Source organism: Rhinopithecus roxellana, chromosome 1 (genome assembly GCF_007565055.1).
Source record: "Rhinopithecus roxellana isolate Shanxi Qingling chromosome 1, ASM756505v1, whole genome shotgun sequence".
Lineage (NCBI taxonomy): Eukaryota > Metazoa > Chordata > Mammalia > Primates > Cercopithecidae > Rhinopithecus > Rhinopithecus roxellana.
Window position 1 is genome coordinate 43,870,143 of NC_044549.1, and position 26,800 is coordinate 43,896,942.

Below are 26,800 nucleotides of genomic sequence, written 5' to 3' on the forward strand. Positions count from 1 at the left end.
AGGGTGGTGGCCTCTTCCAGTTTCAGTCCCTCTCCCATAGCCCCGACCAACATGGGCAAGGGGGATGGGGGAAGTGGGGACAGAAGGGGCCGGGCATAGCACGGGGATCCTGGGGGAGCCTTGGGAAGGGAACCAGACTGCTTGTATTAAACAGGCCAAGGGGACCAGAGGGAAGGCTGTCTTTAAAACACCAAGCACATTCTGAGCTCCGTGTATGGCAAAGGCTTTGGATGGTGACTTTAAGAGAAAAATGACATTCTCCATGACGCGCCTTGATTTTAATTATAGTCAATTCAATTACCCACCTTGTGGATTAACCACCGCCAGTGTTAAGTCCAGGCTGGCTTCTCCTGCTGCCTGGAAAGGTAACACTGGCAAATGAGAGAAAATGCAGGCTGAAGAGAAACACAGCTTGGCCCTCCCTAAGAGAAACCCACAGGAGAAAATTTAACCTTACACAACAGAAAAACAGCAGTCAGGTTCTGCGACTGGCAGCTCCTCTAGGGTCTTTAGGGGTTATTCACAGCTCAGTCAGGTGTCAGGGGAGAGGGAAACTCACAGTTACAAGCTGGCAGCCTACAGATTGGTCAGAAAGGAAGTGTAACATCCTAGGGGGCTTGGAGGCTGGGGTTGGTGCTGTCCTTGATTAGGGCAACTTCTCCTGAGCAGAGCATCCCAGAGCACAGTCCTTTGCCCAATGTGAACTGAGTCCCCACTGTGTGCTCAGCCGTGCTAAGGGATGTAGGAACACAAGAGAACCAGTCCTGGTCCAAGACCAGAACCAGTACCAGCTGGGCTGAGGGACCAAAGGCAGTGACTTTTAACCAACAATACAAGATCATTAGGTACACAAAGGAAACTTTTGTTCACCTCCAAGGCCCCACAGCATCCCCTTCTGTACCTGGCACAAAGCAGGGCCCAATACAAATTCGGCAAATGGATAGAAAAACTCAAAGCTGTCAGAATGCGGAAGGGGAGGAGGGCATTCCTTCATTCTGTGGGGGCGGGGGGGGGGGGGCGGTGAGAAGTCAGATTCATTCAATTCATACCCGAGGATCAAAAATGGTCTCAAGGACCCCAGGCACACAAGGAAGATATCTCCCACCTCTCTGACTTCCTCCCCCAATCTAATTTGCACACATGGAGACCTGCCTGGTCGGGGGACAGGGATTCCCCGGCTCTCCTTCCATGTCCCTGCCCCCAGACTCAGCCAGGCTAATAGTGCCCCCAACAAAGCCCCTGGGAGGAAATGTTTCATTAGGAGCTGCCACAGGGGCCCCAATGTGAGGAGGGTAGCCCTAAGAATCTGCTCCTGCTGTCCCCCTCTGTCCTCTTCAGTGACAGCCACCAGCACTCCAGGAGCCATCAGAAGTCTGAGGGTGTGCACGCGTTTTGCAGGCTTAGGACATTGTTAATTTACTTGAATCCACTTAAGCCTTCAAAGCCTTGGATCCCAACTCAAACAAGACAGTGCCGAGAAGACAGCTGGAAACCTTCCTCCCTGAGAGGAACCAGCCCACAGCTGGGAATCCCACCCTTCCTCAACACCCCCAGACTCTCATACATACTGCCTCTCCCACCCCTCAAATCCTAGGCCTCATTGGTTGATTTTTCCAATCGGGTTCCATCGTGCCCCACCCACTCCTGCAGGATGGGGCTCTGCATGTCCTCCCGTATGGGCCACCGGAGGGTAGAGCACCTGATCGCTCTGCAGTGGGCAGTGGACAGAGCACTGCACGTGGATCAGGAGCCCAGCACTGAGGACTGGCTCTGACAAGACTCTCTGGCCCGCCACGCCTAGGCTTCCCATCTGTAAAAGGCAGTGACGATCTCCTTGCACTGCCTCCCCAACAGGGGTACTATGAGGAGGAAACCGGCCAGTGCCGATCAAACTTAAGAGCCTAGGGACTCCTGAGACTACATCTGCAGATCCCAGTGTGAGCTGCCAAGTAGGTGGTGGTTCATGAAGTACTAATGTGACTGTAACACAACCAGGACCCACCCAAACTGGGTAACAGGTCGTGAGAGAATGTCTGGGATGCTCTGGTATTTGTGTTTTGTTTTTTAGCAAGTATTAGAATGTATATACTAATTTTAGAAACTCTTATCAAGAATTTACAGACCCCTTGGAATATGTCCAGTGATTTACAGATCACAGTTTGGGAAACACTTTAGTAGCACATTCTCATACCCTCCCTTGACAAACAGAAGGAGTTATAAGTCACCAGGGCCCTTGCACTGAGGTTTCCCAAGACCCTAAAGAGAAGGATCCCTGCAGCCCCTTAGAGCAGAAGGAAGCTTTCCAGAGATCTCCAGGTACCTCCTAATGCGTGAGTCATGCTGAAACCCCTGGCTACCTCCACCCAGGGCATCCACAACTTCCTTTTCTAGCAAAAGACTCCCCTTCCCCCAGGTTGGCATGCATGAAGGGCCTGAATAAATTACCGAGAGACAAAAATTAGACCCCTCCAGCCCATTGCTGCCCATCCTTCTTAAAACATCCAGCACCAGAGGAAGAGTCTCAGGACCCTGGGACCCAGCAGTTAATGAACATCCCAAGGACATCCGACAGCCAGAAACATCCTGCCAAGGTCTGACCTAAGTCCTTCAGGACACGGCCATTGCAAGACAGGGCCAAGTAGAAAGCAGCTCTTACCTTCAAAGGCCACCGTGGGGTGCTCACTCAGGGCGCACAGCTGCTGCTCACTGCTGGGCTCACTGGGGACATCCTGGGAGTTGGAGAGGTGGGACACCAGCAGTGTGAGGCTGGGCAGCAACAGCGAGACAGCCAGGGGGCCTGCAAGCACCATGGTGGGCCCCTCTGCAGTCCTAGCTCCGGGAGGCAGACAGGGGAGAAGACCTGTAAAGTAAACACTAAGTCTCACCAAGCGCTCCCTCCATCTGGGCCCACTTCCCTCAATTTCCTTGTGGTTATCAGTGCCCCCACAGGATTTGAAAAATAAATTTCTATTGTATTTATGTTACTCAGAGTTTGCTCTCCTCTAGTAAATGCAAAGATATAGATCATTCCCTGAAAGCTAATTTCCCTTGTAATAGCATTCTGTACAAAACTGACAAATTATAGTGCCTTTTCTATTTATGATCCCAAATGGTTTAAAATTAGTTTTAATGATAAAGGTAGTATCTTAGGGATTTTTTTAAATGGAGCTAAGGCCATGGGTAGCTACTCGTATAAAGATAAATCTGGATCCATAACTCATACTTTATATACTAGGAAAAAATTCAAATAGACAAAAGATTTCTATGTTAAGGATAAAAATCATAAAAATACTAGAAGAAAATTCAGGCAGGATCCTTTACACCTTGGTGTGAGAAACCATGGCTCAAAATCCAGAAGCCATCAAAGAAAAGATTGATACATTTGACTACATTAAAATCGCAAACACCTGCACTTCCCCCTCCCTCCCCAAAAACAACATCAATCAGGCCGGGCGCAGTGGCCTGTAATCCCAGCACTTTGGGAGGCTGAGGGGGGTGGATCACCCGAGGTTGGGAGTTCAAGATCAGCTTGACCAACATGGGGAAACCCCTTCTCTACTAAAAATAAAAATTAAAAAAATAAAAATAAAAATAAATAAATAAAATTATTTTTAAAAATCCATCAAAATCATAAGGAAAATGACAAACTAGAGAAAAATGTTTGCAATTCGTATCACAAACAACAGACTAATATTCCTAATATATAAAAAACTGAAACTGCCTTTGCAGAAAGTATGACAGTGCAGGAAATCTGACCTAACAGACTTCATCTTGCTTCTAGCCTGCAAGTTGCCCTTGCTCATTCCTAGGCCTAGGCCAAGCTAACTGTGGAAGGAATTTAGTTTACAGTTTAACTTTGAAGCAGAGAAGATTACAACCCCTTCCCAAAGCAAACCCCCTCCTTGCTTGGTGATCACACCTCCTTTGTAATACTAACAAATTAGCCACAGGATAAGACAATATGGCTCAGGAGTCATTCAGCCAGATGTCACAAGATTAATAATTGCTCCTATAGATAACATTATTGTAAAACCTGAGATTGGTGTTCTAGGTATTTTTTCAGACCCTGTATTCTATTGGATCTGCTGGTGCCATCCAGACTGATAAACTGGTTCATCTGACCTTGTGGCCCCCCTACCCAGGAACTAAACTCAGCACAAGAAGACAGGCTTCAACTCCCTATGATTTCATCCACGACCTAACCAATCAGTACTCTCCACTCCCTAGCCCCACTGCTTCCCAAACTATCCTTTAAAAGCCTTAACCTGAATTTTGGGGGAGGCTGCTTTGAATAATGATAAACTCCGCTCCTTCTGCTTAGCTGGCTTTGCATCTATTAAGTTCTTTCTCTATTGCAAAAACCCGCTGTTCTCAATGCATCAGCTTTTCTGGACAGCGAGCAAGATGAATTCATCGAGCGATTATAGAACTTCTAGGAATCAGGAAGGAAAAGACTAACAATCCAGTAGAAAAATAGGCAAAGAATATAAATATAAACAGGAGCTTAAAATATGAATGACAATTATCCTCACTCATAATAAGAGCAACACAAGTTAAAACATAGACTGAGATACCACTTCTCATCTATCAGTTTAGCAAAAATTCAAGTTAGATGCTGCAGTCTTTCCGTGAAGCAGTGAGGAGAGGGCCACTACCATATACTGCTGTGGGGGTTGGGGTGTGCAAGATGGCAAATCCCTGTGAGGTGATCCTGGCAATATCTGGCAAAACTACCCATGTATTTACCCCTTGACCTAGCAACGTAATTCTTTGTTTCTACACTCGTGCTCCTTGAAGTGTGTTCCACAAACCAGTGTCGATTCACACACTGGAACAACTCCACGGTCACAGAAATGCAGAGATCTGAGAGTCAGTGCTTAAAAATCTTTACAATAATTTGGCAGAGTAGTTTTATGTGTATTGAATCTAATAACAAAATATTCAGGCTTGTATATTGCATGTTTTATTTCAATTCATTTCTCTAGTAATTCACTTTTATTGAATTTTATGTAAGTATCCATCTGTGACAGCTTATAAATTGAAAAATCAAACCCGCCTCTTCACAGATAGTTGAGGGCAAAAACAGACCACAGAGGCACCTGCACATGTGTAAAGTGACTTACGTATGAGATTGTTCATTGTGCCATCTTTTGAAAGAACAGAAAGGCAGGAAACAACCAAATATTCAGACACAGGAGATTGCTCAAATAAACTAGGGTGTATCTTCACAATGGAATATTATGCAGCTGTTAAAAAGTATGAAGATTTTCTCTATTTATTTTACTTAATTTTTAGAGAGACAGGATCTTGCTCTGTCGCCCAGGTTGGAATGCAGTGGCACTATCATGGCTCACTGCAGTCTTGACCTCCTGGGCTCAAGCGATCCTCCCAGCTCAGCCTCCCTAGTGGTTGGGACCACAGGCATGCACCATCATGCATGGCTAGAGGGGCATGCTCTGTTTTAAGTGGAGGGGTCGTCTTGTTCTGCTGCCAGGCTTCCTCTAGGCTTTGATATGGAAGAATATCCATATCAAAAAAGTGAAAAAAGCAAGGTGCAGAACAGCTTAATAGCATGGTACCTTTTGTGAAAATAAGAGGGTAAAAATAAGAACATATGTATTTATATATGTTTATAATAGCATTGCTATACACTAGAAAAATAAACCAAAACTAATTTTAGTAGGTTATCTTTAAGTAGCAAAATGGGAATCAAGGCTTCTCAGTAAATACCTTTTTATATTATTTTCATTTGTGACCAGGTAAACATATTGGCCACTCAATAAAGTTTTTAGATTTAAGAAACTTTAAAAAAACTAATTTAGGTTCACTAAAACTCCTGGAAAACCCTAACATTTGTCTGACTTGTCGCATCTGAGTCCCTTCCACCTCCTCTCTCCTTCCCTAGTCCATCCAACATGTCACCAAGCCCCGCTGACCCTACGTCTCTCAAAAGTCTCTAACCCAGAGTGAACTCCTTGGTGTCACTTTCTTCAGCAATGAAATGAAAGGTTGAACTAGATTGGAGATCCCTGACCAGGAGCTGGGGTGAATTAGAATCGTCCCCCTGAGGGAGCAGAGTCCTGGGCTGGCAGGTATGGAATTCCCAGGTGATTCTGATGAGCAGCTCCCAGGTTCGAAACTGGAGGACTAGAGGGCTGGGGCTCCTTCCTGCTCCAAGACGTTTGCCCCAACCCTTCCTCTCTCTTCCCTTCCTACTGCACTACCTTACTCCAGGTCTGGAAAATCACAGTAGGATTACTTTTTTCCTGCCTACGTTTCTTCACATGTGTGTGAAATGGAATAATACCCATCACTGAATGGTTGCATACCTCCAAGGAAATAACAGGATGAAGCCAGTGAACCCAACTGGCCCCTTCTCCCCCGACTCCCTCCCTGGTCTGCACCCCACAGGGAATTAGGACCCACAGCACCTTTTTGATCCCCTTATCCTCAGGCTCAAACTCGTTCATACTTAACTCCTCCCCAGAAGAACCTGACCATTCCTCTTAGGAGAGACCCTCTGGGAGGGAGATTTGCTCCAAACCTACTTTACTCCCTGAAGTGATTTTTCACTGTCACTCACATGGAGTTTTTCCTAAGTGCTAGCCTGGGTCCGTCCTGTGGCATGGGGTTTAGCTCTGCTGCCCATCCTTGGAGACCACCAACCCATTTTCCTGGCATTGACCCCTGGCCCCTCAAACAAGCCGCAGGACTGGGGAAGAGGTATTCAAAGGGCAAGGCCAAATCTCTGGAGCAAGACAACCTGAGGCCCAGTCCTAGCCCTCCTCCTTGCTAGCTGTGTGACTCTGGGAAAAACACTCTCTCTGCCTTAGTTTCTCCAGACTGGGGATGATAATAACAATATCAACTTCTTTAGCAGTTGTGAGGATGAAAGGGGTTATTACCTTTAAAAGGCCTAGAGCAGTACCTGGCAGACAGTGATCAACTAGCATGAGTTATTCTAGTGCTCTGGGGAGAGAGGAACAGGGACTGGAGCATTTCCTTTTGCCCTCTGACACTTATGCTGGATGCCCTCTGCCTGCACCTCCTCCCTGCTCTGCGCCTGGGAGGTAGACGGATGTGGGAGAACTGCATCCAAGAAGGCCCTGCTTGGGTTTGGCCAACAGAGGGAGGAGAAGGCAGTAGAGTGAGCACAGCTGCATCCCTCGACAGACCAGAGCTCCCCTGCTTCCAGGCTTCAGAAGGAAATCGCTCCCTCTGTCCTCCCTTCAGAACTAGGGGTGGTGCCACCTCCTTGCTTACCAGACCCTGGGTACTGCACAGGGAGTTATCCCATATGGTTCCCAAACCCCCTGCCTACACCTTTGTAAACAGTTGCTTTATTAAACTGCCCTCGCATTACCCCAAGTGAGTGTGTCATCTGTTTCCTGGGGGGACCCTGACTGATAGAACACCTCATTAGGGATACTCAATGCATATGCAAATAGCAGCTTTTTAGCCCTTAGCTGGGGCTTTTCTCCTGTCCACCCCTAAGAACATCCAAGGTGCCGGGACAATTGCCCTCCTCTCCCCTCACTATTTCCCACCCTCCCGCTGACCTGTGCTCCCTTCCCAGGCCTCTCTGCCTGTTCTGACCACCCCAGGTCTGACCACCATCTTCAGAGCCCCAGGCCTGGCCCTCTATGTAGCCAGATCCCAAGCTCCAGGGGCCGGAATTAGAAGCATATCCTGGGCCCCTTCTCCTACCCTGAACCCTAGGACTTAAGGTACCTAAGTTCTGCAGCAGAAGTTCCATTCTTATGTAAATAAGTCCTCCAAGTCCCTCTTGAATCAGTAATTGCAGATTAATATTACTGTGTCCACCTGGGGCCCAGCACAGCACGTCTATCTGCTGTTTCAGGAGAGAAGGGAAGGACAGGATACAATGGGTGGGGAAGGGACGGAGCAGGGCCTAGATCTGGGATCTCCTCTACTCAGTTACCTTCCCTTCAGGTGAGGCAAGAGCAAGGAGTCTATGCCTGCAGCTTTGCAAATTTCAGCACAACTGCAGGTATCATACTGAAAAAAGAAGAGTGGTCGGTTCCCATATCACTGGAAATGTTTGGGGTCTGACTTTTCGAGGCAAGTTCTAGACTTGGGAGGTGACTTCCCAACTCCCAAGAATTACCCATCTATGGCAATCATCTCCCCTCCATTTGTGGTCAAAGGGGTAGGCTCCAGCAGCCTCATATGTACCATGGGGTCCCCATTCCAGCCATAGCTGCTTGTACCAGGATGGTCATGTGATCAGAACAAACAATCAGGTCTCTCCCACAGCAATGTGGGTGTGTGAACCCCCAAGGTCAAGTCAGTCTTTGTAGAGGAAACTGGAATATGTAAATGTGGGCCCTGGTCATATTCTTCTGTTTTTTGTTTGTTTGGTTTGTTTTTTGTTTTTTTAATGAGACGGGATATCGCTCTGCTTTCAACCAGGGTGGAATGCAGCGGCATGACCACAGCTCACTGTAACCTCAAACTGCTGGCCTCAAGTAATCCCTCAGCCTCCCAAAATGCTGGGATTATAGGCATGAGCCTCTGTGCCCACTGTGGGGTGGTTATCTGCTACCTGCCATGTGAGCTGAGGACAATCTGAAGGCAAAGACAAGTGACAGGAGACAGAGGCGTGCTGACAGCTTTCCAGTTCCCAGTTCCAGCCCTTTCCTGAGGTTTAAGTATGTTCTACTTCCATGCGCCACCCCCATTCCCAGATCCTTGTAATACAATTTCCCGTTTCTACTTAATCCCATTGGAGTTGTATCAGACTAGGAGTTGCGGACAGGCGTTGCCTCCTAAGTCTGTCCTCGCCTTCCTCCTTTCTAAAGGAGCCTAGGCTTCATGACAGCAGGAGGCAACCTGCCCTGCTCAAAACTTTCCCTAGTCTTTCAGGCAGAGGTGGCCCATGAGATGCATGAGGAGGTTGTCAGTGGGGCTTAGAGGGATGTGTTCTAAGAGGGCTTCCCTTTTTCCAGAGTGGTCGGCAGATAGGAGGAATGGTGCCACAGTAGCCATCTGCAGCTGGTAAGTGACCTTTAGCCATATGCTAAGGATGGCAAAGCAGGTCAGGTCAGTCTTTGTAGAGGAAACTGGAACAGATAAATATGGACCCTATGGGGTGGTCATTTTTTTTTTGGAGACAGGGTCTCACTTTGCCACCTAGGCTGGAGTGCAGTGGAATGATCACAGCTCACTGCAGCCTCAACCTCTCAGGCTCAAGCAATCCTCCCTCCTTAGCCTCCAGAGTAGCTGGGACTACAGGCACATACCACCAGGCCTGGCAATTTTTTAAATTTTTTAAATTTTTAATTTTTTTGTAGAAACAGAGTCCACTATGTTGCTCTGGCTGGTCTCAAACTCCTGGACTCAAGCTATCCTATCACCTTGACCTCCTAAAGTGCTGGGATTATGGGTGTGGAGCCTACCTGAGTGGTCATCTTCTCTTCCTCTTTTTCTTTTTTTTTTTTTAGACCCTGTCTCTAAAAAAACAAAGGACGTGACCTTTAGCCATATGCTGAGGTAGGTGGAACCTGGGATGTTGAAGATGGAACCAACTCCGTTCTGTCTACCTCCAGACTCCTTTCCTATGCTTGCTATGTCTCTTGTTTCCTTCTCTGCAAAATGGGGAGAATAATAACACCCAGCTCACAGCTGTTGTGGAGATGAAATAAGTTATTTTTGTCTAACAGGCCTAGAATAGCATCTGCCACAAAGTAGGCATTGTATAAGTGCTATTATTATTATTTTTATTATTATTAGCAAATAATACACTCCTAACTAGTTTAAGTCCTTGCTTTTCACATCTCAATTATATTAACTAAATATAATTCATATCCCATACAGTTTGGTTTCTCATACATACAACCAAATACTCCCAAGACAAACAGAAACTTCTATTTCTAACACATCTGTCTGATTTGATGTTAAAATAGTTCCAGAATTTCCCACCAGCAGTGCATAGCCAATCCAATTATCCTGGGGGTTGTATAGTAGCATAGAAAGCCCTGAGCTTGGGAGGCTGCCCTACCTGGTTGCAAACCTTGGTTTCATCACCTGTGAAATAAGGTTAATAGCTTCTTGCTTAGAGAGAATGCTTTGATACACCCAGAACTAAGTCTGGTACCGAGTAGGCTCTTTATGAAATCCAATTCATATTAGTTTACTAGTATATGTAAAACATATTCCACTAGTTACCTAAGTATCTGTTCATTCATTTATACAATACTTCACTGAGGATTTACTGAACACCTGTTATGTGCTGGGCCCTGTATAGATGAGAAAGTGGGGAGGAGGGAGGTTCACAAGACAAAAGCATGGTCCTTGCCTTCAAGGAGCTTACCGTCTAAAAGAGGAGAGGAGACATGTCTCCAGTGAGCAGAGACAGCGACCCGTGGCCCAGAGTCTGGATGGAGAAGGGGGCACAGAAGGCCTGTGCCTTGCCCTGCCTCAGGCCTGTTTGGCACTGGAGCTAGGGCAGAGTGCTCTAGGAGAGGGGGAGGGGAGATGCAGCACCAGCTGACTCCCGCTATTTTGGGAAATCTTCAGCAGCAAAGAAAGCATTTTCCCAAATCTTTGGCCAGAGCTCCTCTTGCCTTCTCTCATGCTGCTGTCCCAGTTCTCTGTGGGTCCTGGGTTTGGGGTCACTCTAATGGTGCCTGGAGGCGTGTGAACGCACGTGTATGTGTATGAGAGAATGCACGCCTACGCACATACCCCCTGAGGCCTCCCCGCCTTGTATGGGACTTCTTCTGGGCTCATTTTCCCAGCACAGAGATTAGGAAGAGGGTTTGCTGAAACAGGGGGAGGGGGTGAAATTGGCGAGTGACAGTGAAGGAGCGCAGAGAAGTGGAGGCAGGAGCCAAGGCCAGAGCAATCAGGAGGCCCACAGCTGCAGAGCGACCTGTGCCCTCTGCTAGGGGGCAAAGGACGACGGAGACAGAGGCGAAGAGAGTGAGTATCAGAGCTGAATTCCCCGCAGAGCCCAAACTGGCCTCCTAACAGGCGCCCCCTGCACAACTGAACCCTCCCCCGTTTTCAGAGAGGGGACTGCCCAGACCACTCTGGGGTGGGTAGCAGCTGAGTTGCCACACTGGGATCATTCCATTCATCAGGAGGTTGCATCAGGCCCGGCTCTCCTGCAGGGTCCAGCAAGATGGATGCATGGGTAGAGCAGCGGGAAGCAGCCGATGAGAGTACCCTAAAAGGGAAAAGACGCCCTGGGAAAGTGGGTGACGGGCTGCAGTCAGGAGGGCGTCTAAGAGGCCTCGTGTAGAAAGCGGAACTCTCTTGCAGAGAACAAGGGTGGAGCTTCCCCAGCCACCAGGGGCGAAGAGCATTCCAGAGGGCACAGCAGGGGAAAGACTTGGCCCTGGCCTATCCTTGGACAATCTGGAGAAGCTGGTGGAGGGAGGCAGAGAGGGAGATGAGTCTGGAAAGGACGACCGAGGCCAAATCACAGTGAGACTTGAGCACAAACCTAAAGATTCAGGAGGTCTCCTGCTGCTGAAGAGGAGGACTTGTGGATAGTTTGGGACAGTACAAAGATGTGGTCGGATCCGTGCATGCTTTGGGAAGTTTGGTGGCAGTGAGCAAGGGGACAGGTGAATTAGAGTAGGCCACTTGTCAGCAGGGCAACTCTAGACATTGGGAAGCTGGTCTTGCACCCAGAATGCAGCTAGATCTCAGCCCCATTTGCACCCTTGTGGAGAATTCCCCAATCCAACTGCGGTGCTTGGCTCCAGACAGAAGCAGGAGAATGAGGAACCAGGTTGGAAGCCGTGTGGCCCACAGAGCTGCACCCAGGCAGGAGCAGCACGGCCACCCATACTGTGGCCGACAAGGAGGTCCTCTCCAGGGTAACCTCAGACCTCTTTTCTTTTTAGTGAAAAAAAACCATGAAAGGGTGTCATCAGGAAGAAAAAGATGACTTACAACCCTAAAAGATGAGGGCTTGAGTACAAGTGCCTGGAGCATATTGACAGCATCCTAGGCACTGTGCTAAGTACGCTCTTTCCCTTGCAGGATCTCACAGCAGCTTTGCAAGAAGGCCGAGAGGTGCCCACATAAGCATCATTCTCGAAGCTGAGGCACTTGCCCAACGTCCCCCTGCCACTGCCAGGGAAGCTGGGATTTGAATCCAAGACTGTCTGCTACACAAGCCCACACCCTAGGCTGCTACACTCACCATCCTCCCTGGAGGACAAACTGGCCCCAGCCCTATCGTTGCATTCCACAGCCCTGGCTCCACACGCTCTCCAAGCAGCCCTCCCAGTTTAATTTGGTTTTCTGAGTTGGCTTCCTTACTAGGGAGAGTGCTTTCTGGCTATAAATTATTAAGCTGACTTCCTGCTGCACACCAGCCTCCTGTGAGTTTGGGCTGTGGGAGGCAGGTTTTCCCAGTCCTGAATGGCTCCAGAGAAATTCTAGAGGTTCCAGATGGACAGGGCAGAGTCTGGAGACCCAAGCCCAGCGTGATGACAGCCACCTGGCAGCTTCCCCCAGCCCAGGCCTGACAGCCAGGGGCCAGGGTGGGTGGGAAGGAAGGCGATGCTTCCTTTACTCCCCACCTCCAGCTCAGTACATGAGGATCTTTGGGGAAGGGGATTCAGGCCGGTCCTCTTTCCAGGGTCCCCTCCATCCTCGCCTCCATTCAAAGTCTCCACTTGGCTGCCTGCCTGGGAAAGGGGGAGAAAAAGAGAAGGAAAATAAAAGAAGAGGAAATAGAGGGGAAACCAAGAGCAGGGAAGAATGTGTACTGTCTGCAGTTTGGCAGGGGGGGAAAGGCATTGTGGAGACAGCCCTCTCCTGCCCCTGCCCACGGCCACCAAATATGGTGGCCCAGCAGTGGGCTTCTCCGTGGGGGCGATGAAGGCATCTTCCCACCCACCCATCACTCACCACTTGGGGGGCCAAGCTTAGCCCAACTCAGCACAAAGATAAGATTGAGATGCAGATGCCTTCCCATTGCTCTGAATAGAGCAGATTGGATACGGATTTTCCTCTTTTCTTCCCTTTTAGACCATCTGGGGGACTGGGGCCCAGAGGGAAGGTTTGGACCAGAGCAGGGAGGGGTAGGGGGAAGAAAGCCTTCCTAGCACTTTTCAGCTCTAAAATCTGGGGGGTGAGGGTATGGGGAGCCTCTCCTACCCCAACTCCCTTGCCCTCTCCCAGTGGCAAGTTCATCCCCTGCCTCTGCTTTCTGCAATCTGGGCTGAGTTCTTCTCTCCTCCATATATTCCTAGAAACCTCCAAGTCACGCGTGTGTGTCATGAGTGTTCCGGCAGTCCTCCCTGCAGTCCCACCTACATCCCTCCAGCTGCAGTGGGGAAGATAAAACGAACAAGGTCATGACCGAAAGTTTAACAAGAAGGACTGTGACACAGATCACATGGTTCAACACGGTACTTTACAGATGAAGAAACTGAGGATGGGAGGAGAGAGCAAGATTGGGCAGGGAGCTCACAGCAGAGACTAAGTAATAGCAGGATCAAGTAACAGTGACAACAATAATAACCATGTTATTATGTACCCAGAAGTGTTCTATGCTCTTTATATTATGCCACTTAATCCAAATAATAACTCTGTGAGGCAGGTATTATAATCATCCCCATTTCATGGATGGGAAAACTGAAGCACAGACCAGTAAAAAGTAACTTGCATGAGGTCAAACTTGTAAAAGCTGGATTCAAACCCAGGCAGTCGGGCTCAGGAGTCTGCCCCTTACTCAATGCCAGCACACCACACAGGACTCAGCCATTTAGAATGACATTATTTGACATAGCAATGTGGGTAGAGGCCAGGCCACTCCAGGGAATGTTTGCAGATGGCGAAAACCTCTTAAACATGGTCTATAATCTTCTGTATTTGTGGTCATAGAGACTAGTCTTGCTCCTATGAACAGAGTAAGTCAACACATGGTAGGAACTGAAAACAAGAATACAACAAGAATGTTTACATCACTTGGGAAAACAAAGTGTGAACATCATGAGGGCAATTGTGTAGAAGACAGTCATGTGGAGGAAGATGGACCAAAAGCATGCGCTGAGAGCGTGCAATCATCGGGGAGAACCAGGCCCTTGCCTCATAGAGTAGCAGTGTGACTTAAACGAAATAAGGTGAATAAATAGCATGTTTGGTTCATGCCTTGCACAGATTAGCATTACGAATGGTGGTGGTGGTTTCACTAAGGTAATATGATGACTAGGATTTTGTTTCTTATTTACCAAACATTCTGTAATGTTTTATTGTTTTTGCAAGGAAAAAGAAAACAAAGGAGACTTGCCTACTTTAATTGCTGAAATTAAATGCTAAGGATGTCGCCAGACGCAAATCAAGCTTATCTATTCATTAGAGCAGCCTCCTTTTCCTCCTCCCCATGGGCAGGCTCTCTCCGTGGAAACATTTCACTATCAGATACTCAGTTGCGGCATAAAATGAAAACTGCATTTGAAAACATGCCCACAGCTCAAAAACAGGCAGCAAATCCAACTAAAGGCCTGGATTTTCTTGGGATTTCCAGCATAAATTCAGTTGCTCAGCATAAACCTTTGTGGGGAGGGCCCATTTCTACTCACTTTCTGCAGTAACGTTCCTCACATCCAGAGAGTTAGTTCTCTGTAATTCAAAGAGCTCCTACAGAGATGGATGGTAGTGATGGTTACAGGACGGTGTGAATACTTAATGACACTGAACCGCATAACTTGAAAATGGTTAAAATGGGTTGGTGGGAATGTAAAATGGTGCAGCCGCTATGTAAAGCAGTCTGGCGGTTCTTCAAAAAGTTAAACATAGAATTACCATATGATCCAGCAACTCCACTTCTGGGTATATACCCACAAGAATCAGAAGTAGGATATTGAAGAAATATTCCTACACATGTTCATAGTAGTATTGTTTACAATAGCTAAAAGGTGGAAGTAACCCAAGTGTCCATCAACAGATAAATGGATACATGAAATGTGCAAGATATATACAATGGAATATTATTCAGCCTTACAAAAGGAGGAAGTTGTGATACATGCTACAACATGGATGGCTCTCGGGGACATTATGTTAAGCGAAGTAAGCCAGTCACAAAAATATAAACACTGCTTGATTCCATTTATATGAGGTACCTAGAATAGTCAAATCCATAGAGATAGAAAGTAGACTGGTGCTTGCCTGGGGCAGAAGGAAGCCGGAGTTATTGTTTAACAGGTGTAGAGTTTCAGTTTTGCAAGATGAAGCATTCTGGAGATGGAGGGTGGTGATGGCTGCATAACCATGTGAGTGTACATGATACTACTGAACCATGGACTTAAGAAAAGTTAAATGGCCAATTTCATGTTATATATGCTACCATAATTTTTAAAAAGGAAGAGCTCCTCAAACACAGTGGACTGAGGTCTTAGGAGGTATGCTGATGATACCCTAGATGAGGGAGTCTTCTCCCTACTCTCCCCTCAGTCTGGTACCTGCTGCAGCCCCCTTACACTCCCCTGGGCACACTTACCCCTGACCAGTGAGAGAAGCCAGCCCCCTACTGTCCATCCACACCTTAGCTGTTGGGCTGGGGTATCAGGTGGCCCAGGGACGAGGTGATGGGCAACAGGAGACGGAGTGAAGCCTCAGGGCATCCAAGAGACGCAGGCCAGGCACCAGCTGGAACCACTCACTGAAGGGGGAGAATTTTGGGTGAGTCATGGATACATGATGAACTAGGCAAAAGAGATGAGGTCAGATATGAGGCCAGACTGCCCCTGGGACCACATGGTTGCTGCTGTGTTTTTTTCTTGGTGCTGCTTTAACAAATCGCCACACTAGTGGCTTGAAACAAACTTTTTTTTTTTTTTTTTGAGACAGGGTCTGGCTCTGCTGCCCAGGTTGTAGAGCAGTGACACGATCACAGCTCATTGCAGCCTGGACCTCCTGGGCTCAAAAGATCCTCCTGCCTCAGCCACCTAAGGAGCTGGGACAACAGTCTGCACCACCATACCTAGCTAATTTTTAGATTTTTTTGTAGAGATGATCTCACTATGTTGCCCAGGCTGGTCTTGAACTTCTGGCTTCAAGTGATGTTCCTGCCTCAGCCTCCCAAAGTGTCCTCCGGCTTCTCTCTCTCCAAAGAGACTACAAGCATGAGCCACCACGCTGGGCCTAAAACACACATGTATTATCTTATGCTTCTATAGGTTAGAAGTCCAACATGGGTCTCAATGGGCTAAAAATCAAGGCATTAGCAGGACTGCATTCCTCAATGGAGGCTCTGGGGGAGAATCCATTTCTTTGCCTTTCCCAGCTTCTAGAGGCTGCCCACATTTCACAGTTAAAGCCAGCCACATTGCAATCTCTAACCTTTCTTCCACTGTTACCTCTCCTGTGGACCACAGCTGGGCAAGGTTCTCTACTTTTAAGGATCCATGTGATTACATTGGGCCCATCTAGATCATCCAGGATAATCTCCCTACCTCAAGGTCCTTGACTGAATCACATCTGCAAATTCCCTTTTGCCTCGTAAGGCACCATATTCACAGGTTCTAGGGATTAGGACATGGAAATCTTTGGTGAGCCATTAATCTGCCTGCCACAGCCACCCTAGGGACTCCCGCTCAGTCATTCCCATATGACAAACACTTTATGGCATCCAGAGACTCATCTGCGACTGAATTTCTGAAGAAGGAGTAGCAGCCAGTAAATGGATCCCAGCAAGTCATGGTCACATGGTCTCAGGGAAGAAGGAGCTACTCCTGGAGGAACATCAGGAAGCCGGACATGCAGGCCCGGGGGGCGGGGAAGAGGGAGGAGCAGAGATGTGGAAATGACAGGCACAGGAAAAGGGAACAGGGTCTGTCCCATGAGAAAGAGGACGCCATAAAATGGAAAGAGGGAGATTGCGGGAAGACCTTCCAGGTGAACTGCACTCCAACAAAAAGAAATTCATCAACACCAGCACACAAGGTGATTATTATTCACTTCCCAAAAGGATTTTCCAAAGTGTTCTTTAAGTAATGAGTTCCACTGTGTTCTTAAAATAGGATTTACACCCAATTTTTCAGTAACACATAAAGGGATGCTTGTAAATCTATGGAAATGAAGTGAGACCAGTAACATTTGCTGCCTTGCTTTCTGTGCTGGTGGTGTCAGAGGGAGACAGAAAGAACCACAGACTGGGGTGATGGGCTCAGACTCTGCCCCAGCTTCCTCAACCCCCTGACCCCCCCATGAAAATTATCCTATTTAATGCACACATCACCCTTACTCTCATTTCACACATGTATAAACCAAGGCTAGAGAGGTAAGGGAAAAGTCACAATGGGTGGCTGCAGGTCAGGTCTGACCCAAGGGCACTCTGACTCCAAAGCCCCGTTCTTTTAGCCACTCACAGACAGCAGAGACTTTTCAGGGTGGCAAAGAGTCGTGTGTGTGTCTGTGTTGGTCACAGAAGCTGCGTCCCTCCTACGTGCTCAAGGAGATGAGCAGACAGCACCAGGGGCCATTGCTTACCTAGCGGGTCATTTCTGGGATGCTAATGAAACTTTCAATTAGAGACCAAGCCTTTCTTTCTAAAGTTATTAGAGATAAGAATCCGAACTGGCCGGGTGCTGTGGCTCACGCCTGTAATCCCAGCACTTTGGAAGGCCGAGGTGGGCAGATCACTTGAGGTCAGGAGTTCGAGACCAGCCTGACCAACATGGTGAAACCTCATCTCTACTAAAAACACAAAAAAATTACCAGGTGTGGTGGCCTGTGCCTGTAATCCCAGCTACTTGGGAGACTGAGGCAGGAGAATCACTTGAACCCAGGAAGCGGAGGTTGCAGTGAGCCCAGGTCACGCCACTGTACTCTAGCCTGGGTGACAGAATGAGACTTTGCCTCAAAAAAGAAAAAAAAGAATCTGAACAGCCTGAAAGAGGCTAAAAGGCTGTGATATAGGGCCAGGCATAGTGGCTCACGCCTGTAATCCCAGCACTTTGGGAGGCCAAGGTGGGCGGATCACGAGGTCAGGAGTTTGAGATCAGCCTGGCCAACATGGCGAAACCCTGTCTCTACTAAAAATACAAAAATCAGCTGGGCACGGTGGTGGGCACTTGTAATCCCAGCTACTTGGGAGGCTGAGGAGGAGAATCACTTGAACCTAGGAGGCAGAGGCTGTAGTGAGCCAAGATCATTCCATTGCACTCCAGCCTGGAAAACAGAGTGAGTCTCTGAGTCAAAAAGAGAAAAGAAAAGAAAAGAAAAAGCTGTGATATAAGTGGCTGATTTTATTCCAATGTTATTAGAGCTAAGAATCTGAAAGGCCGGAAAGAGGTTAAAAAGCTGATATAAGTGGCTGATTTCGTGTCTCACTGGGGAGCCAGCTGTAGCAGATAAGAAGGGAGACAGAGAACACGGGGAATCGGGAGGAGCAGAACATCTGACTCCCTTGGCTTTCTGGAAATACCACTTGGGCATCAAAACAGATCATACAGAGGAAAGTGCCATAAAAATATTGAACCCTGTTTCTACTTCTCTGTCATTACACAGTCCAGGTTCTTTCCACCCTCTCAGTTGACCCTAACTCTTCTTTCTGGTTCTTTCTCCCAAATGTGTGGTTCTCAAAGGTTCTATCCTCAATTCCCTCTTCTCTCACTGTAGGCAATACTGGGTGGTCTCAGCTGCCCTCCCTCCCTCCCTCCCCAGGGCTTTCACTTCCACCCCTGCCCCACCAGCTCTGCGGATTGCCAGTCCTTCTCTTCCAGACTCCAGACCACCAGGCCGCCTCCGTCTCCATGTCATCCAGGCATCACTACCGCAGCCTGCCCAAAATAAATTTGCCATTTTTCTCCCTTAACCTGCTCCTCCCACGTTCCTCATTTCTGTCATTGGTCCTACAATTTCCCCAAATATCCTGACTCACATTTCAGCATTCTCAGGCTCTCCTCTCTATCATCTCCTACAGGCAACCCATTGTCGAGTCCTGGCACCTGTACCTCAGTGGATCCCAACCCCAGATGGGATGGCAGGTGACATGTGACAGATGAGCCAAGGATGTGGGGTGGAGGCAGAGGAGGATGGGAGGACACACGCTTCGTCTGGGTAGGACAGCTACCAGCTACCCCACTCCACTTTCCACCAGTTAACTGTTGCTGTGTGAGGACACAGGCCCAGACCTGCCTATTTTTAAAGATCTGCACATCTGGATTTATGTGACATTTTCCCCATTTTTAAAAGCTTCAACCGCTTACATTTTTTGAAATCCCTACATGCACCAAACAAAACATGTCTTCCTTTGACCTCTGGGCTTTGGTCTCTCTCTCCCACTGTTCCTTCTTTCCATTCCTACTGCCAAACATGTCCATGCCTCCCTCCTGGACAAGGGAACCCCCTCTTCCTGGGTTGCCCTAGCCAGCTTTCTGCCTTCACCCTTTGCTGGTCTCAGGGCCCCACTGAACAAATGTTGAGTCCTTTAGCTTCAAACTCAAGGCCCTCCAGAGAAAAAGAGAATAGTGAGGGTGAAGGAGACAGAGAAGAGAAGGCTGCTGCCACTCAGGGTGACAGAGCCATTAATTAACAGAGTTAAACATCTGGTGTTTAATTAACACTCTCCCTCCTCTTTCATTCTCCCTCCCTTTAACTTTCCCAGAGGGGCTCCACAGTGGGTGAAACTGAGCAGAAACCAGGAGAACAGCCTCCTGGCTGAGTCAGGGAGGGAGGGCGAGGAGGCTGGTGTTTGATTCCATGTGCTAGAGGGAAGAGGACAGTAGGGTAGCTTTGTGACTGGCTTACTTCACTTAGCATAATGTTCTCAAGGTTCATCTAAGGACAGGCTAGGAAGAAGCAGCTTGACGTTTCAGTGGTAGGGACTGTCCAGAAGTTTATTGGGCAGGAGCTCAGTGCCTGGGATTATACAAGGAAGTCACCAGCTCTCTGTGGCTAACGTGATTGCCTCCCTGAAATTCATTCCCCCATTGTCTTTGATAATAAACTCCCACATTGCACAGAGTGGCAATGTTTCCAGCCTCAGGCGAGACACTTGCTTCTTCAGCCTCTTTTGAAGCTATGGGTGCCCAGGTCTGACCAAGGAGAAATAAGCAGAAGTCTGCTACAGGCTCTGGGAGGACATTTGTCTTCCTTGTAAGAGGTAGACTCAATGGGCACCAATCCCTTTCCTTTCTCCACCTTCCTCCCTTGCACTTGAATGTGATGTCTTGAGCTACAGCAGCCCTGTTTTAACCATAAGACAAAAGACAAGCCAAGAGGGCAACAGAATACCTTGATGCTGTTGAGCCAGTGAGCAAAGACCAGCAGCTGCTGCCCCTTCTGAAACCTCTTGGGAAGTGATTAAATAAATCTGTATGTTTAAAGTTATTGTAGGTGGTGTTTTCTGTTACATGCATCCAAAAGCATTCATAAGTGATACATTCCCTACCCTAAAACCTCTTCTCTCTAAGGAGATAAGTAAGTGACCACTTGTTTAATTAGAGTGGTGTAAAGTCAAGAGCAGACACGCTGCTCAGAGCGCCTCCCAATCTGGATGACCCAGGACCCAGGATTAGGAACTGGAAAGCAGATAGTAGAGTGGGCCACGGCTGTATGAGATGGGAGCTCTGAGGGAGTCCTCTCACAGCCTGCCAGACAGTGGGAGCTCAGCCGACACGGGTTTGTGTGAATACATGAATGGCTGGATGTGCCGCTTCTTGGCACAGGTGGCCCAGCGACAACCAGCTGGAAGAAAGGGACTCTCCAGCAGCTAGCTTGAATCTCTGATTCCAGACCCTTCTCAGAAGGCCATGCTGGAACACCTCTCCCCTTCAGAAGTTCCCTCCTCCTCTCCACTTCCTGTGATGCCCACCTACCCTCTTATTTGGCACTTAATCAAACCTCCCCATTTGCTCCAAATATGGCTCTTGGTTTGACTGCAAATCCCGGGAGGCAGATACCACTTCCTTTTTCAGCCTCCAGGACCTACCAGTGTCTTGAACACTGAAGACCGTTGATAAATGTTTTCACTTGAAGTTGATGCTTTGGAGGGTGCAAAGAGGTTTGTGACTTAAAGAGTTGCTCAGAGAAGAGCCCCTCCTAAAAAGAATAGTCCCAGAAGTCTGTAGTACTGCCTGAAACTGTACCATTAGACATGGACCGTATTGACTAGCTGGGTCACCTTAAGAGAAACCACCACTCAGAGCAACAGTTCTGTGTGAGGGGAGTGCCAACTCAGCGTGGACGTTCACTGTAAGAATGTTTATTGTTATTATTATTATTTGAGATGGAGTTTTTCTCTTGTTGCCCAGGCTGGAATGCAACGGTAACATCTTGGCTCACCACAGCCTCTGCCTCCTGGGTTCAAGCGACTCTCCTGCCTCAGCCTCCCAACTAGTTGGGATTACAGGTGCCCGCCACCATGCCCGGTTAAATTTTGTAATTTTAGTAGAGACGGGGTTTCTCCATGTTGGTCAGGCTGGTCTTGAACTCCCGACCTCAGGTGATCTGCCCGACTCAGCCTCCCAAAGTGCTGGGATTACAGGCGTAAGCCACCGCACCCAGCCTTAAGAATGTTTATTATAATAAGCTTTTAAAAGCGACAAGTCTTGGAAGAATTATCCCAGCAATTATTCACTTTTGAATGTAATCCTGTAGATTTTAGGGTGGTGAAGAACCTTAGAATTCCTCCTCCTAACTACCCCCACATGACTTTGAAACTATCTTCAGAAGTAAGCAAGGATCTTCTTGAGTTGAATTAACATGACATTTCTTAGGAGAGAAAGAGTAGCAGGTGCTGTTGGTGCCTGCCCCATACATGGGGGGGGTGCACCCATCCAGATTGGCTGTTAATGGTTCACACCTGCAACCCTCTCCAGAAGCCTGCCCTTCACCCACTGCAGACTCCTGGAGACTACAACCCTCACCACCATTCCAAGGCTCTTGGGCAGTCACCAGCTGACAGAGGAGTATAGAAGCCCAGCCCCCATGTCTCCAGGTGCAGCGGATTCTGTGGTGCTATTCAGGCTCCAGGGCTCCTCGTGGGATCGTGGGATTGTGTAGCCTTGGCCTCATCCTCTGCTCTACCCTGGTTCTTCTGGAGGGCACTACCTGGTTGGTCACTTGCTCAAGAATCTACTCAGGCTTTACTTCTTCCAGGGAACCTGGCCTGAGATAGGCCCTTCCCAGAGGAGGACTGAGAAGGAGGTAGGGAAAGAAGCAGGCTGGTGTCAAAACTAAGCTCTTCACACTTCTCTTTTGGCCCAGGGCTCTGCCCTGTCACTCTATGTGCACGAGAGACCACGCACCAGGCCCAGCCCTCAGCCCGCCGAAGGACAGCAGCCTTGACCAGAGCTAGCATGTGTTTCTGCATCCTCCATGCGCTCCTGACCTCCCTGGCTACCCACTTCTCTCCAGAAAATGTGCAGATCCTCTCCAAAGCTCAGCAACGCTTTCCCAGAAAACTGTAAATCCAAAAGTCAATTGGTCTTCATGTCACCACATTATCAGAATTGGGCCCCCAGGAAGGTTTAGGCTCAGAGACTCACAGAGCATTAGTGTAAAAAGGGCCTTGAGAGGTGATGTAGCTACCTCCTTCACAGTTTAATTTGGATTATACTTCTGCATCTGTGCCTCTCCCCTGTTATTATAATTGTGATAATTATGGTCTGCTTTATTCTCCTCTGGACCATTTACACAGGTGCACAGAGACAGAAATGCATGGATGCGAATCCCCGACCCCAGGCTCTTTTTTCAGGGTTTGCCTCCCTAGAGGCAATGAACCTGAGTGAGGGACGGTGGCCTTGGTGGTGACCTAGTAGCAGGGTAGGATGGGGGTCCAGCCCACAGGTGCTGTGCCTCTTAGATTGGAAGGGTGGGAGAAGCAGCTGTTTGCACTCTTATGTACCCTACTCCAACGCCCACCCCAACACTACTGGAAATACATTTCTTTCCAGTAGAAATGGAAGGGCAGTGGAAATCAGGTCAGTTTGGATCTTCCTATGGTTGGTTGATAATGTCTCTGCGGGCATCTGAGGTCATCCTGTCCATCCTCCAGGCTCCAGGCAAGACAGTTCCTCCTTCAGTCCAGGGCAGCTTTACTCCAGCCACATCTCTTGGTGACCTCAGCTGTGTCTGGTGGCCATCGCTGTCAGGACATTCTTACATCTTTTCTGCCACACGACCCAACATTCATCAAGGGTCCTAATAAATGCTATGGGCCATAAGTCTTGGGGCAGGTCATTTTCTCTCTTTGGGGAACCCCTCTTTTGAGCATTCTATCCTCTGTTCACTTGCCAATGCTTACATCTGACTCCATTTTTCTCACCAATGATCCTCAACTTGTCAAATCCCAGATACCAGGACTTCTGGTGAAAATACATGGGTTCTGTGCTCGAATAATTTTAATTATATCTAAGCTTTCTCATGTTCTTTTTTCTATGACAGACAGTGTGCTAATTGTTTTTCAAATGTGATCTCATTTTATCCTCACCATATGGCTATAAAATAAGCTTTGCTGCCTTTTTTCAGGTGAGGAAACTGAGGCTCAGAGAGGTTGGGCGGCTTGCCCAAAGTCACACCAGAAGTGGCAGAGCCGGATCTGCCCTCAGATCTCTTTGATGCCAAAGCCCATGCTCTTAGTCAACCTGCTTTCCGCCTCATTCCAGGGATGCTTTGGAGAGAGGCTCCCCAGGAAGGAAGGTGAAGGGGCTTGGTGCTCTCTCCTGGCTGTGGGGCATAGAGAAGGGATGCCACCCTTTAGGGATCAGGTCTCCTCCTGATTCCCTGTATCGAAAGCTGAGTCCGGCCCAGTTCTTCTTCCACTGCCCAGAGTTTCCTCCCTGTGTCCTATCGTGCTGGGTTCTGGATGCATTTTCTTTCTCTCTCCTGGTCAGGATGCCTGCTACTGCCAGGGCCTCTGATCATAATTCTCTATTCCAGTGTCTCCAATGAGAGCTCCCAGCTCCACTCCCATTCTGCTCCACCTCATGGACATCACAGCCCCTAGGTTCCCCCAGTCTTCCTGGCACCCACCTGCATTGATATCTCTGTGTCCCGCTCACTGCTGTGGGTGCTGGAGTCACTGGCCCCTTCTGCTTTCCCAAGTTCCCTGACGCAGGGAAAGTCACTGCTCATTAGTTTGTGCCAACAGCGGGGGTGGCAGAGAGCAGCGAGGCAGATAATCTGAGGTAGTGGGGAATGTAAGAATCGTCTCTATTTGGCTGTGGAAAGTATTTTTGGACTTACAGTTGAATGTGGGTGTATGTTATATGCTGGGAACTCACAACACTTCAAACCAAATACTGAAGCTCAACCAGCAAGACCTGGCTGCTGGTTTCAGGAATTAGAAAGCTGTCCACCCTGTTCCTATTTCCTGCAGAGCTGGGTGACTCCGTGTCTCGGCTGATGTTCAGGACCAGCTGAAGCAGAACTACTACTTCTCTAGGGCTCAGAAACCACACTTGCCCCTGACCTAGAGCCTGGGCTGCAAATGTGGATGCCCACAGCAGGTGGGCAGCCAAGTGAGGCCAGCTGGTGTCACACAAAAGGGAGTGGCAGAGCGAGGACTGTGAACCCCTTCAGGAGGGCACCATCACTCCTCAGGGGGAGCTGCTCCTCAGCTCCAGCTGATGACAGAGGCCAAACAAAACACATCTGTGAAAGAATCTGGCCCACTGACAACTGGTTTGCAGTCTCCAGCCTCGCGGTTCACACACTAATGTGCATCAGAATTGCCTGGAGGGCTTGTTACAACCGATTGTCGGGCCCCTGCCCCAGAGTTTCTCATTCAGTCGATCTAGGGTGGAGCCCAAGATTTCGCATTTCTAGCAAGTTCCCAGGTGATGCTTACAGTCTAGGGGCCACACTTTGGGAACCACTGCTATAGCCCAGCACCTATAGAATAGGAGAGTTTCCCACTTCCTTACCTTTTAATATTGGCAAGGCTTTGTTTGGTAAGTGTCAACTCAAGAGGTAATCATGTCCTTTAGAAGTTAAAAGTCCGAAGAAAGGGTGAGACACATTTATTAAATAGCAAATATGCATCAGAAACTTTCATGAACATCTTGTTTAATCATTATAGCTTTCCTGCAAGGTAGGTAGGTATTATTGCCCCTACTTTACTGCTGAGGATCTAAGGCACAGAGATGTTCATGACTTGCCCAAGGTCGCAGAACTAGGAAGGACAATTCTGGGACTGAAATCTAAATCAGCCTAACTCCAGTGCCCATGCTTTTCCCAAATCATCAAACTGCACAGAGAAACTGGGCCTCTTTGCAAAATATGCCCTCTTTCTGGGGGTTTAGCAGAATAGCCTTCCCTTTAGGGGCCCTTCTAAGTGTGTCCATCGGGGCAACTCACAGGAAGCGCTGGGTCAAGAGCCGGAAGGCTTGGAGAGGGGAGAGTCCTTTGCCTCCTTCCAAAGGGAATGATCAATGAAGACCTGGTCCTGGAGCACTACCCAGGGGCCTGTAGTTCCCAGGAGACAGGAGGGCTGACCCTGAGGCAGCCCAGTGCCCTGAAGTGCCATGCCTGAGGAAGTCACTCCTGAACAAACCACCTTAGTCCTTGGGAATACATCAGAGTGGGATGGGAGAATTATCTGGTTAATGCCTGCAAACTCATGGCAGGAACCATGTCTGTTTTGCTCAGTGCTATATCCCTAGCTGCTAACCCAGCACCCGTCACATAAGAGACACTGAATTATTTGTTGAATGAGAGAATGACTGAATAGTGGAACAAAGGGCAAGGAATCTTTGCTCTCAGCCAAAGGGACTATGGATAATGTGCCCACTCATGGTTGAAAGTGTAGACACTCATAAAGCAGCCAGCCTTGAGAAGGGAGATGTGGCAGGTGATAATTCTGCTCCAGGTAATTGATCGGAAATGTTTTCCAAATCCATCGTGGGCCATGAAGCAAAGATATTAACAGGCCTGCCTGCCAAGAGCCAGCAAGAATAAGGTCTTATTCACCTCTGGATCCTCAGCCCATGTCTATTGAATGAATGAAAGTGAGTCTCTGCTCCTGAACGCCCAGTGGGGAAGGTGTTCACACACTTATTGCTGCATGGGTGCTGGTGGGCCTCTGCCCAAGAAGGCTTCCCCAAGGCTTTCTGGAAGGCAGGTGGGGCATGGTGAGAAGAGCATGGACTTGGCGTGGGAAACTGTGGTTCAAGCCCTGATATCAGTCACTCCTGAACTCGTCAATAGACACAATCCCAGTGGGAGCAACAGGCACCGTCTTCTTCATCCTTGAGCCTTGCTGCCTCCCTTCTCTTTAAAACAGGGGCAATAATGATAGCAACAACAATAGCAATCATAACAACTTCTTCACAGACTTGTGAAGGTGGGATACTTGTGCACTGAGAGCGGAACAAGCACTCGACAAATGCTTATTGTCCACATGGATCCGCTGATAGATCCACCATGGCTGGGTCACTTCTCCAGCGTGGAGAGTTTTGAGAAGAGTCCCTCACTGCTCCAGATAGGAAGCTCTGCCACTACCTGACTTGCTTTCCTCTTGCTGCAACTTAAACCCTTTTACTCCACTGTCTGTGGTGACAAGGAATAGGCTGGCAGTTGGTGAAAGCTCTCTCTAACACTGGTCTCCCCTGTCTTCCCAGGAAAGCAGCAGAAACACACCTTTGGGAGTCAGGAACTAATGCTATGGAGAGTGTACAGTGACTTAAGATGTATCCAAATGAGTGCAACTCCAAGCCACATGGTAACACAAATGGTTCTGCTGCCCGTGTGTAAAGCATGCCAGCCCTTTTTCCTGGCATGTGGCACACTCCAGATCTCTCCCCTCATCCAGTTATGTGTGTGCAAAACTCAGCCTGGACCAGTCACGCTCGAAATTTGAGTCAAATAA

The 26,800-nt window shown here is 48.4% G+C and overlaps 1 protein-coding gene across 7 annotated transcripts in view; it reads right to left on the reverse strand.

Moving 5' to 3' along the window:
• The window catches only part of SEMA5B (semaphorin 5B), a 119,754-nt gene that overhangs the window by 37,344 nt on the left and 55,610 nt on the right, over window positions 1-26,800 (reverse strand). For 5 of the 7 annotated variants that reach the window (XM_030942075.1, XM_030942083.1, XM_030942088.1 and 2 more), the window contains exons 2-3: window positions 15,485-15,646; window positions 2,657-2,860 (exon numbers count right to left, since the gene is read on the reverse strand). In XM_030942075.1, the coding sequence (XP_030797935.1) occupies window positions 2,657-2,810 (154 nt within the window). In that variant the 5' untranslated portion in view covers window positions 2,811-2,860; window positions 15,485-15,646. The remainder of the gene's footprint in view (window positions 1-2,656; window positions 2,861-15,484; window positions 15,647-26,800) is intronic. The other 2 variants (XM_010370781.2, XM_030942066.1) reach the window with 1 other exon arrangement.